Source organism: Doryrhamphus excisus, chromosome 10 (genome assembly GCF_030265055.1).
Source record: "Doryrhamphus excisus isolate RoL2022-K1 chromosome 10, RoL_Dexc_1.0, whole genome shotgun sequence".
Lineage (NCBI taxonomy): Eukaryota > Metazoa > Chordata > Actinopteri > Syngnathiformes > Syngnathidae > Doryrhamphus > Doryrhamphus excisus.
This window is the reverse complement of record NC_080475.1, coordinates 17,657,918-17,670,807: the sequence shown is the minus strand read 5'-3', so window position 1 is coordinate 17,670,807 and position 12,890 is coordinate 17,657,918. Positions and strand designations below refer to the sequence as shown.

The 12,890-nt window shown below is 44.5% G+C and overlaps 1 protein-coding gene across 6 annotated transcripts in view; it reads left to right on the top strand.

Annotated features, from left to right (window-relative positions):
- The window catches only part of rerea (arginine-glutamic acid dipeptide (RE) repeats a), a 129,774-nt gene that overhangs the window by 101,991 nt on the left and 14,893 nt on the right, over nucleotides 1-12,890 (top strand). For 3 of the 6 annotated variants that reach the window (XM_058085132.1, XM_058085134.1, XM_058085131.1), the window contains exons 7-11: nucleotides 4,748-4,796; nucleotides 5,123-5,247; nucleotides 6,732-6,831; nucleotides 7,621-7,719; nucleotides 11,403-11,483. In XM_058085132.1, the coding sequence (XP_057941115.1) occupies nucleotides 4,748-4,796; nucleotides 5,123-5,247; nucleotides 6,732-6,831; nucleotides 7,621-7,719; nucleotides 11,403-11,483 (454 nt within the window). Of the gene's footprint in view, nucleotides 1-564; nucleotides 790-4,747; nucleotides 4,797-5,122; nucleotides 5,248-6,731; nucleotides 6,832-7,620; nucleotides 7,720-11,402; nucleotides 11,484-12,890 lie in introns of those variants that run through there. The other 3 variants (XM_058085137.1, XM_058085136.1, XM_058085135.1) reach the window with 2 other exon arrangements.

Here is a 12,890-nt window from a genome sequence, read left to right as displayed (position 1 = left end):
TAGTTGCAGTATCTCGCCCTATTTGGAAGATTAAAACACTACCCAAACTTCTTTCCTTGGCGCATTAATACTAGCTAGCTAACACGATTCCAGAATAAATGCAGTTTTCCTAACAGCACACCCATGTAGCATATTTGTCAGAAATACAATATTCCATATGTTCGTATTTTGACAAACATTCACCCTTTTGTGTGCAGCGGCTGAGCAGGTTCTCTTACATAATTACAGTTACAACAATGGAACACAGTACCATTGATATATTTGTATAGCATAGTTGTTTTTTTTTGGTGCCTCTCACATGTTGCTTCCAGATAGGAGCCCCCTTGATGGGAGCCCTGTTCACCCACCCGCCCCCTCTGCTCCGCATGCTTGGTATTCAAAGCGGCATGTCTGCAGCCTTCGCAATTGCGCCGGTGTTTATTATGGCATAGACACACTGGGGGGCGGGTTCGGCTGAGATTGTGTGTGTGGTGGTGATGGTGGTGGTGGTGGGGGGTGTCTGTGATTTCTGTCTCGTGCGTGCGTCCGCGCCTCTGGTTGGCCGCGCGCGTCTATGCGAGGTCGCGGCACATGCTCAGTGTCGTCCCCGGTAAACAGCGAGGCGAGCTGGCGGCGCTGTGCACGGCGTGCTCGGGAGGCTGAGGTCACAGACAAACCCAGTGAACGAATGCCTCTCCATTTTGAGCACCTGCACACATAGGTGGGAGAAGGGAGCGTTGCACACCGCGCACTGTCACCCGGCAAAGAGGTCTCCATGGCCGACATGGACGACTTGTTCAGCCCGCGGAGGTAAGGTGTGCGCACTGGAGCCGCCACTAGCTGCAGCGCTAATGTCGCTTCCTCTTTATTTGTTTTGCCTTTGTGTGGGCCACTTATTATATTATGCCGTGTGCGCGCATTTCAAGCTAATATTGTAGTTGTAGACGTCTTGTACGACCGTAACATGGCTAACGTGGCTCCATTTTGCAGCTCCGTTTCCAGTCGGATGGCATGGCGCTCGGTGGTAGCAGCGGAGCCGAGTCGGCTGCACTTCCACACTTCCACACCGGTCCAAATATTTTTAAATACCGCCGAGTCGACTCTTGTTTTGACTGCGATGCAATTATATGTCAGTGTGCCACACAATCGCGTCGCTATTGGTTGAAATTGATAAAGGGGCGGGGCTACCCGGGATTACACACACGCAGGGATTTGCTCGTCTCGTGCCGTGTTCGGCTTTCTAACTAATCCACTGTCGTTAGTCTGGACATGTGGTTAACACTAGGCATCCTTTTTGTCCATAAAAATGAATGTAACTCTAATGTTTAGCTTTGTACCTGTCCCACACAGCTAATGTTCCATTGCTTCCTGTGTACTTGCACAATTAGACTATAATAGGCAGCACAAATGAAATACTAGTACTAGTACTAGTCTGTTATTTGTGCTTTGCTTGTATAGTATATGAATTAATAACAATTGTGTAGGTCTATCTGAGGGAACCCAGCCCACCATTTTCTCCAAAGTAGTCTGTGGTTTGTCCTGGATTGTGCTGTTAATGCTGTTCATGCTTAGTGCTGCTGTAGTTTTGGAGCTATTAAATAAGTATTCTGTTTGTCTAGGTTTGTGCTGTATCAAATGTTTGGACTGTCAAAGTGCTCATCCTAATTAGGATTTTTCAGCTAAGGTTTGCCACTCTAGTTCATATTGGTGTGACAACAAGATGATGATCAGGAATATACTTGCACAGTATGAGCTTCACCTCTGAGTTACATTTATATTCCGTCTCTTCTCTATGCATTCTGCACTCACAATCTACCGACATCACATCTACCTAAGTCACGGTAGTCCCCGGATGCTTTCTTTTTCCGGTGCACCGGTTTCTCATTCTTACATCGTCCTGTCAAACTCAGTATGGGCCTGGCATGCTAATCATTGTCATTGTAGTCTGCATTGGGTCTGTATTGGTAATTGCCCACCTGCAGACATCACAAGCCTTATGTGAAACATGAACATATTTATTTCCCTCTTCTGTACATTCTAGCCCGAGAAAACAAGTTAATATGAGCTAGCTAACAGCAGACATCATGGGAAGTACCTATTTTGATGATAAAGCCTTCACAAAAACCCCCAACTGTGTTCCGTTTACATAACTAACTTGTTTATTAACCAAGCTGCAGCGGTATTATTATTGTAGCAGCTAACATGAAAATCTATATCTGGCAGACTAGCACAACGCCTCGCCTCCATCATTGTTTTTCGAAAGTTATTTAATAATTAATAAATGATCACTGTTTCATGGTTGAATACGACCCATTCTTAAAAAAACATTAAAAAAAATACATTAATTAAATTTAAGCAAATTGTACATATTCGTGGACTAAATCAAACATTTTAAAGCAAAAAAAATGGTTACATCGGGGGAGCAGCTCTTAAACGCCGCCCTAGTGGCTTCCTGGAGCTTTTTGAAAAATGTTTGAAAATGGAAAAAGATGGGGGAGAGAAATATATATTTTTTGTTTTAATATGGTTTCTGTTGTAGGACAAACATGATGCAAACATTCTTAACATTTTCCAATGCTGTAAAAATGTGTAGAGTAAATATTAAATACAAGGCAAGTGGCTGTTGTAACCAAACCGGCGGCTTATTGTGTTTTGTTGCTCGGGTCCGAGGATAGCTATGTTGGTTGCGTGTCAAAAGAGAAGGGGACAGCTGCTGCGTTTTACCGTTGCACTGACCTGCTTGGCATTTGCACAGAAATCAAATTTAAACTGTATTCATTTGATTTTGTATACTTTGCCTTTTCAATAGGCGGCTGTTTTATTTTTATAAATGTGTTTTATTGCACTCTGTTTGTTGCCCAGATAAGGGGAACGTTATGCACGTTCCGTTTTGTTGTTGGTTTTTCGACTCCTCAAATTAAAAATGGGATTTCTTCATTGCATTTTTTTAATTTCATCAAAACAATGAAACATAATTCATTTATATTGTAATTAAGTTAAACTTGAGGTGCGTCATTCCCTACAGGATGCGCTGCAGGGAAAATAAACATTTAATCATGATGGCTCATTATGTATTTGTAGCCAACTTTGTCATTTTGATAGTAGGTTAATATAGTGAATATATCATTATAAGGCTTATAAAAGGCTTTTAATTTTTTGCGGCTTTAGACATTTTATTTTTTTTGGTCCAATATGGCTCTTTCAACATTTTGGGTTGCCGACCCCTGGGTTAAACGAATGAAAATACACATTTAAGGTATTTAGAATATAATCAGAAGCAACATCTTGAAAATGATCAGGGGTGCCCAAACCACTGTGGTAGTGTCAAATATGTGACTTCCTGTGTGCGCCTTGAACTCGTTCTGTACCAAAGATGGAGGTATACATTCTTTTGAATCCGAACACCTGAGCAGAACAAAGTGTGTTTGTCTTTCACACATTTTTTTAGGGATAAGCTAAATCAGATGATGATGCAACTCCTCACCCATGGTGGCCCATGGCTTGAGAGCAATTTTACTGCCATAAATACGGCCACTAGGTGGCACAAGTGCATCATGAGGGGAAGGGGAAACACAAGAGGAAGCCCAAGCATAAAGGCAGCTCTTGCATACCGCACAAAAAAATGGTGCATTGTAGGGAAAGTGTAACACACACACACACACACAAACGCGCGCGCGCACACACACACAGGCAAGCACAGTTCCAACTCACATAGTTCAGTTCCAAATGTGAAAACTGTGAAATTGTAAATACTTGGAGCCCTGCTATATGCTACATTGAAGCCGTGCTAGGCTTGCTAGAACACCGTCAAACTGCGTACTCTCACATCCAAATTCTCTAAAGAAGGCGTCTAATAACTATAAAAGCAATCTTCACTCGCTAAATGTACTGCAAAAAAGGTCAGTAAGGATAATTAAGTAATAATTCATAATGCCGCCTACAGAGAACATACTAACTCCTTATTTCTAAAATCACAAATACTTCAACTTGCTGATATAGTTAATTTTCAAACAGCTAAAATAATGCATAAGGCTAAAAACAACCAATTACATGTGGAACTGTGAACTGATTATGGGATGCATTCAATTGGAATCTGACGCATGTTCAAATGAAATAAAACCATTACTATTACCATTTTCTACCGCTTATCCTCACAAGGGGGTTGCTGGAGCCTATCCCAGCTGTCTTCAGGCGAGAGGCGGGGTACACCCTGGACTGGTCGCCAGCCAATCACGCCCTATGAATTGCATTTTATTAATTATTGTTTAACAAATTGAATGAAATGAATAGTGATTATGTTAATGCAATGTTTATCTGCAAAGAGACACTGTAAAATCACACTGATGCATTTTGGGCTGCCCCAATGAAAATCAGCGCTGTTACCTTGGCAACCAAAGGGAAAGGCTTTTGAAAGGAGCGTCTTGTCATCTTCTTTAATCCACTGCAGCTGGAGATTTGGAACACTATTATTAAAGTGCAGTTGCTATGACTACCGACATTTGCACCAGTAGAGGCCCTTGTAGATCTCCCTCCATTCCTGTTCAATGGGTCTGTTTTACCGCCGCGTTGCGTGTATGAAGCCTACAAATATGCTCCGTCTTACTGATTGTGTTGGAGCATTTGAGATGTTTCAGAATAAAACACAACCCATGCACAGACTCTCTGAGCTGATTGAAAAAGTACAATGCCTGCTGGTTCCCTTTAGCTGACTGGGAAATGCTTCCAAGTAGATATGTTGTTTCAATCTGCTCTCTCTGCTTCTCCTCAGGCGGCTAAACAGCACTCAGGGGGAAATCCGGGTGGGCCCCAGCCACCAAGTAAGTCACCACAGCATTTCAGCAGCTCCAATGTCGGTGCATGTCCTATTCTTGTTGGCCCTTATGCGTGTCGCTTCTTTCATCCAACTACTGCCAAACATAATGAATCATTGCATCAACTCCGAGTTGATCTGTGGTATGACCGCACATACAAGCTAATCAGATGCATCACGAAGCAAAGTGCTGCTTCTCTCCCACCGCTGCCCCTACACGGGCACAAAGTGAAAAGCCAATGACGAGTTGGCAAGCTGATATTTTCTTCCAAGCCTGCATGCTATTTGTAGTCTGACACCATCTGTCCTGCTCCTTCTCCTGGGCCTAATTAGGCCAAACTCCCAGAGCTGCAGCCTTTCCCCTCCTCTGGTGGGCAGGCCGTGACGGAGAATGAGGAGCTGGTCTGGATGCCGGGGGTCAATGACTGTGACCTTCTCATGTACCTCAGAGCCGCAAGGTGAGAAGAACTTGGTCTCATCACTCAAACTCATGTTTGTTTTAGGTTTCACATGAATCATCCATCCATCCATTTCTATGCTGCTTATCCTCGTCTGTATGCTGGAGCCTATCACAGATATCTTGGAGGAGAGGCGGGGTACACCCTGGACTGGTGGCCAGCCAATCACAGGGCACATATAGACAAACAACCATTCACACTCACATTCATACCTATGGACAATTTGGAGTGGCCAATGAAGCTAACATGCAAACTCCACACGGAGATGCCCAAGCGGAGATTCCAACCCAGGTCTTCCCATCTCCTGGCTGTAATCTCTCGCCTCTCGCCTGACTTTGGTCAGCTGGGATAGGCTCCAGCATCCCCCCACCCTGGTGAGGATTAGCGGCATAGAAAATGGATAAACAGAATAAAGAAGCCTAGCTGGAGTGGTGTTACGGGGAGGGTGACCACGATGAGCAAGTAGAATAAGAAGCCTCGACAGAGCGAAGGAGCGTGACCACGATGAGCAAGTAGAATAAGAAGCGTCGACAGAGCGAAGAAAACAACCACACAGACGAACTACCCTGAATGCATTCACCCCAAAGCGTTGCCTCAGCAGCCAAACCAGGAGCCTTTAAGCTGTCACCTCTTTTGAAAAGCTTCTATTCAAACAGTGACACACATTTCTGTTCAGGAAGGCAATTGTGAAGTCTGTTTTGACATTGAAGTGGCAAGACAACTGGAAATGAATCACGTTATGATTATATTTCAATAACATTATTTTTGACTCTTTGTCCAGTGAATTCTATCTGTCTTCTGATGAGCTTGTATACTTGCGTACCTTTTAAGTGAGTAGGATATGTAGGATGTTCCCATAAATTGCCAAAATCACAATACTTTGTTTTGCTATTGTTAATTTGCCAAGATGCAGGTGACATTTATAATTTGGAATTGGAGTTATATTCAAAACAAAAAAGGACAACAAAATTTTTTAAATGAAAAAAGCTGCATGGTGGTCAAGTGGTTAGCACGCAGACCTCACAGCTAGGAGGACCAGGGTTCGATTCCACCCTCGGCCATCTCTGTGTGGAGTTTGCATGTTCTCCCCGTTGCATGCGTGGGTTTTCTCCGGGTACTCCGGTTTCCTCCCACATTCCAAAAACATGCTAGGTTAATTGGCCACTCCAAATTGTCCATAGGTATGAATGTGGGTGGGAATGGTTGTTTGTCTATATGTGCCCTGTGATTGGCTGGCCACCAGTCCAGGCTGTACCCCGCCTCTCGTCTAGCACCTCCGCAACCCCCGTGAAGAAAAAGCGGTAGAAAATGAATGAATGAATGGCTGGAAGTAAGCCATGACAATAAATGTTACCAACATGAGTAACTCTTGGTCATTTTCATTCTGGAAAAGTGAAAGTAAAAAAGTAAAGTGGCTTAAGTTATGACTTCACACATCTGTGGTTGGTTGTAATATTGACGTTGCTTGTGTGTTGCCTCCACAGGAGCATGGCTGCCTTTGCAGGGATGTGTGATGGAGGCTCAACAGAGGATGGATGTCTAGCCGCCTCTCGAGATGACACTACATTAAACGCACTTAACACTGTAAGGACATCATTGTGAACACCGTGCTGGGCATAGCAGTGAAGCAGGGAATGTGCTGATTTGAATTACAATCTACTTGTTAAATTCCTCCTTTTGATGAGGAGTAGTAAGAAGCCTCTGAGCCAGTGGAGCGCCTGACTGTAATAAACTCTCCCTCAGGGGCTTCTTAAAGAAAACATCAGCTACGATGAGAGCTGTAAAGCCACACAGAGGAGATGAGCATAGTCATAAACAGGGCATTTATATTCCAACTCATAAACGGAGACATTAATACAGCAGGCTGTTCATTGTCTTGCAACCTTTCTGTCCCGATTTGCGATTCCAAAAGCCCTTCAGAGAAAGAGCCCAACAGTCGTGTTTTTCAGCCCATTTATTAAGACACCAGGATGAAAGCGGCACTGTGGTTGCCTTTGTCACGGTGTTGTTGCTTCTCAGCCTGTCCTATCGTGCTGGAGCTGAGGTGTACAATTAAGAATCCGCTCTTTGATGGACACTTGTCATGTATAACATACCTGCTCAATAAAATGCACACACAGGAACATGTAAATGGCCAAACCTTTTCTTTGTGTATGGGATTGTAAAGTAATAATAATAATAATAATCTAAAGTACGTGAAGTGTTAAGAGAAAATGCTTTTGATGACTTTGTCCAGATTTAGGTTTTAACGTAAAATGTTTAAATGTTAAAATTTTAAATGTTAAATATGTTTATTGCATAGTTTAAGGGTAATTGAATTTGAATACATTTTGTACTAACATTTTCCTGATTTTCTTGAATCTCTGCCCCCAGCTTCACGAGAGCAGCTACGATGCAGGCAAAGCTCTCCAGCGCCTGGTGAAGAAACCCGTACCAAAACTGATAGAGAAGTGCTGGTCGGAGGATGAAGTGGTAAGAGAAACAAGCCCTGTCATTGCCTGCGTACACGTACTGTCCCGGAGAAATAATTAGTTCAGGTTGTTACCAATGCTGCATAGATGACACTGCTGGTTCATGCCTGTGGAGGGCGCTGTTGAGAGCAAATTAAAGCGGTGCTCTTGGCCAGACAGAGAATACACTTTTCACCTCCTCCAAATCCTCAAAAGCAGCTGCGACCGGTTTATCACCAACAGAAGAAATCTTTGGCGTGGGAGTCGGGGAAGTGACAGAATGCTATCCTCCATTTGAATTTAGATATATGTTTTGCCACAGCAGTTCAAGGAGTGGAAGCAGAAAATGGCGGGTAGGAGGGGAACAACTATTCCTATTTCAATTTCCCTACTTTGGTATCACTGGTATCCTGACATCTGGTCTCCTTTTGTTCAGTGTACTTGTTATGCCTGCCCACCCTACCCCAGGCCATGGGAATGTGCTAATATGGGATGTTGATGATCACCTGCCGGTGTGTTGTCTGTGGTGACATTTGCCTCTGCGGTGTACACAACCTGCTGTTGTCGGAAACAGATCCCAGGGATGCTCTCACCAGTTGTGCCTTTTCTGCCTCATGGCCTTGGGGGACAAGTGTCAATGTCGCCCCAACCCACAGCTCGCCCTCTGCTTATTTATCACCCGATGCGCCTCCCCCCGTCCCCTATCCTCCAGGTTGAGATTCATTATCGCCGCCTGCTCTTCTTCGCCTCCGCTTTCCATCCTTATGAAATATGTGAGTAAATGTGACAGTTGGTGCTGCTGCAGTGACAGAATTGGCCTGTCTGCAAGGTCACTTGTCACCCCTCCCTCCTCCCACTTTCACTTGTATTGCCCCCCTCCGCTCCGCCTTGGTCTCTTAGCCGGCAGCTGCTGACACATAATCCTGAACTTCCTTTAAACCCTCCAAATATTTATACCAGCCACAGCCATGTTCCTGATATTCTGCTATATATACTACATATATACTACATATATATATATATATATATATATATATATATATATATATATATACATACACACACACACACACACACACACACACACACACACACACACATATGCTATACTAATCACAGTACAGTGGCACCTTTGAGTCATCGTAGCGCCTGGATTTCCCTGGTCCAGGTACATCAATCAAAACATTCTTTGCAAGCTTGCTGGACCCTATCCCAGCTGTCTTTGAGCGAGAGGCGGGGTACGCCAGCCAATCACAGGGCACATATAGACAAACAACCATTCCCACCCACATTCATACCTATGGACAATTTGGAGGGGCCAATTAACCTAGCATGTTTTTGGAATGTGGGAGGAAACCGGAGTATCCGGAGAAAACCCCCCGCCGTGCAGCCTCTATTGTGTTTTATAAAAAGTAAATTATAGACACAAACGGCTACCCTTAGATTTCCTCCTGTCCTGTCCTAGCCAAGAACATTAGAGACAAAAGTGTTCCTTGGTTTTCGGTGGCAGTTCTCCATCGCCCCCTGGCTGCTTGGCTGCCTTGTACCAATGAACCATTGTACCAGTGAATCAGTGTTCTTGGAGAACAACATGTAGCAGGAATGATGTATCACATCAAGTCATCATAATACGCATCATGTCTGCGGTGCAGATGATCAAAACCAGTTTTACCACTTTCTGCAATGAACTATTAATCAGGAAGTGCGCATGGCAACAAAGACCTATTCAGGTTTTTCAGTTGCCTCTCCACTTGACAATAGAGAGGGGAAACTTGGGGCGGGCCAAAAGTGGCAGCTCTCTGGAACACGCTCCCGACAGAGAGGCCTGTTTCTGCACAGCGGACGGCCATTTGGTAGCGCTCCCAGCTTTACACTCCCTCCTCCTCTCCCTCCCCCTGCTTACTCGCTTGGACTCTTCCGACCCCTCCTCTGCCGGTGTGTTGCCTAGCAACGGCGGGCTGGAGCAATAGGAGCAGGGGCAGAGCGATTCAAAGAGCAGATTGGTGGATGATTTATTAGCTGGGCTGAAGAGTAGCGAGCCCAGGCAGCTGAAATGGAGCCTTAAACTGGAGCTGACGGGGGGGGGCAAGAGAATGAAAACCGAAGGGAAGAGCAGGGAAAGGAGGGGGACATGACAGATTGAAAATGATATAGTTGGGAACATAATTAAGGTGACATAATTAGGGCAGACAGAAAGTCAACTGAACCTCACGGCTAAGATAAAATATAAAATAAGATGTTAGTGCATCCCCTTCTTTCTCGAGTTTGCTACTTAGCGTGTCAGCAGCCGTGTGATTGTGATTGGATTTATGTATGGATGTCGGACAGACTGACTCACCAAGGCTGGCCACATGCTGGCGTGTTTGGAGGCGCCTGTGCTGAGCCTTTAGGTTGGAGACTGCTCCATCTGCTGGCTAATCAAACACTACACCTTCTTTCCGATGATTGCAAATCAACCTCCGTGCCCACTCGTGTCTGCACCATGCTTTTTTGGAACCTTGGCGTTTACTTTCACATGTTCTGCTACTTGCTTGCTCTTATTTTTTACTTTGCTGAAACATAAGCCTTTTGTCACAAACACGTTTGTAAATCCAGGCTGACTTCCACTCCATCCGGGTAGCCAAACAAACCTCTCTGTGACACAAGTACATTTCACTGCATGGAAAATCCACTCCTGACCCTTCACAGAGATTCTGTGTCTGGTTTTCCTCCTGCCTTGCCTCCTTCCTCCACGTCCAAGACCTTTCTCCACACATCACACGTCAGCCTGCCTCTCCTCTCCGGTTGCTCTCCTACTTGTACATTACCGCCTGTTTGTGCCAGCATCAAGCATAAAGCTTCTGTAGCCGGGCTATTCGGGTGTGCTGTTGGAGAAATGAAAGTGTCAGCGGCGTGTGTACTTGCTGGAATCCTGACCCAAACAGGACCCACCAGACTCCACTCCAGGATTTCCCTCCCGCTGCAAACCAGAGGCTCTCTAGCAGAAAGATCACATGTAAAGCCTTCCCCTTTGTAGTGGAAGAAGGAGAGTGACAAGCTATTCCCTGCTTGTAAAAAACCGAGGACAAACAGCTATGAACCGTTTGAGGCATTGTGGATTTACCCCTGATTTGCTTGTCACCCGTGGTGGATGAAGAGCCTAGTCCAGTTCTTGGCAAGGACTTTAGCCTCCTTTTTTCTGGAGTTACTTGGTGGAACACGGACTCGAGCTTTCCTGTGGAACAAAAAGTAAATCTTTTGGTTGTTTTTCCAGCTTCGGCTTTTTATGGCTTGCAATCTGCGGCTCTTACAGGAGAAAGGCTAGATAGATAGTATTTATGTTTTTCTTCTCGTTCATTTGCTCAAATAGTTGACTTGTTCTCATTGTGTTGTGCTGCTGTTCAACTTTCACTTTTGTTCGGGAGTGTTTCCCATTTCGCACACAAATAAACAACGGTAGAGATCAGATCTTGCCTTTGAACTTGATATTAGTGAACAGCATGTCCTCCCGTGTGTCAGTTTGACATCTGCCCCCCCATAGAAGACGCTTCAATCTCTGCGTCTCTCTTGCCCTACTTGTCATTTCCTCTCGCTTTGCCATCGCATGTTGACCCTGCTGTTGAAATGTTGTCTTACTCTTGTACATACACAACTCTCCGATCATGTTTGCCGGATCTTGGATAGTAACTCCGTTCTTTTCCTTATCTTTTCCCTGTAAATCTGCAGAAGCGCTTCATTAAAGGCTTGAGACAGTTCGGCAAAAACTTCTTCAGGATCCGGAAGGAGCTCCTGCCCAACAAAGAGACGGTATTTATTTCCCCCTCTTTTGAAAATTGTATGCATGTGTTTTATTGTTGCTCACAGAAATAATGAAGACGTAAAAGCTGAGCCTGGCTTGCCGTCCGCTATCGTGCCCACTAAACACTGAAGCATTGACTCAGGTTTTAGTCCTGTAGACACAGAATGCTCTGTCATGCGTCAAATAAATGTATTTTAGGAGTATAGTAGTAGTAGTATTTCCAGACAGTACATGAGCGAGCAATGATGTGTACTTTTTCTAAGCAAAATCATTTCTTGTGAGCCATTTTGTAGGTAGTAATAAATACATGTGTCACATTTTAATACTATTTTTGGTTGGGTGTGTGCAAAGGTTTCCAAACTACACACAGCGTGTTGATCATCACGGAGTGTGAGGACTGTTACGGTACACTGGGGTCAAACGCAGACCTCGGATAACTCAGATGCGACCATGCAGAGAGCATACCAATACACAAACTTCATGTTCCTCTTTCAGATGACTTATTGCTTTTTTCTTCATTTGTGCATCCACTAAGTGGAGTTTGTGATAGCACATGTTGCTCCGATTCCGGCTGCACGTTTTTGACGTTGTTTATCTTGTATGCATTTCATGGATTCTTAAAGTTCTGCTGATAATGTGACAGAACAGTGCTGACATTGTTCATAGCAAAAGGAAACGTTTTTTCCCCTGCTTCATTTCCTTGGCTGCTGGGAATTGACAGTGCCAGCGCTGTGTTTCGTAAACGCCAACATTTCATGTGGCATTTATACCCAAAAGCCCTCTAATGTGATCTGCTTTGTGTCACATTTCGTCATCCTTAAATATGAACCTCATGACAATAGTGTATGTATAGTTTCTGTAATTTCTGTAAATATTGTAAAATACGTCAACGGTCCAGTTGATTGGTTACATATTGAGGTGTTCATGGTTCTAAAAGGAGGTAATTCTGGAGGGGAGTCTACTTTGTCATCAGAGGTGATAGACCTCCACCAGGATGGAGACCTGCCTCCTCCACAGCGCAGTGAGAGATGAACTTCCCCCCGCAAATGGAAAGCCACCTTCAGCGGCAGTAACACAGGCCAGGAATACTATGAACTAAATGCTAAAGTGTAAAAATAAGTCTTGAGTCGGGACTTGAACATTTCTACTGAGGTAGCAGCTCTAACATTAACAGGTACGGTGTTGGAGCCCCAAAGGCTCTAGAGCCCCCATACTTCTTTCTGGCTCTCGGGATTGTCAAAAGCCCGGCGTGTTGTGAGCGTAGGTTTCTAGACGCTGCATAGGGTACAACTAGGCCAACTAGATGGGAAGGTGCCAACCCATGTCTTGTTTTGTAGACAAGTAGCAATACGTCACAGTAGTCAAGGCGAGACGACAAATACATGGACTGGGGTCTGCATCAGTAGTGGATAGAA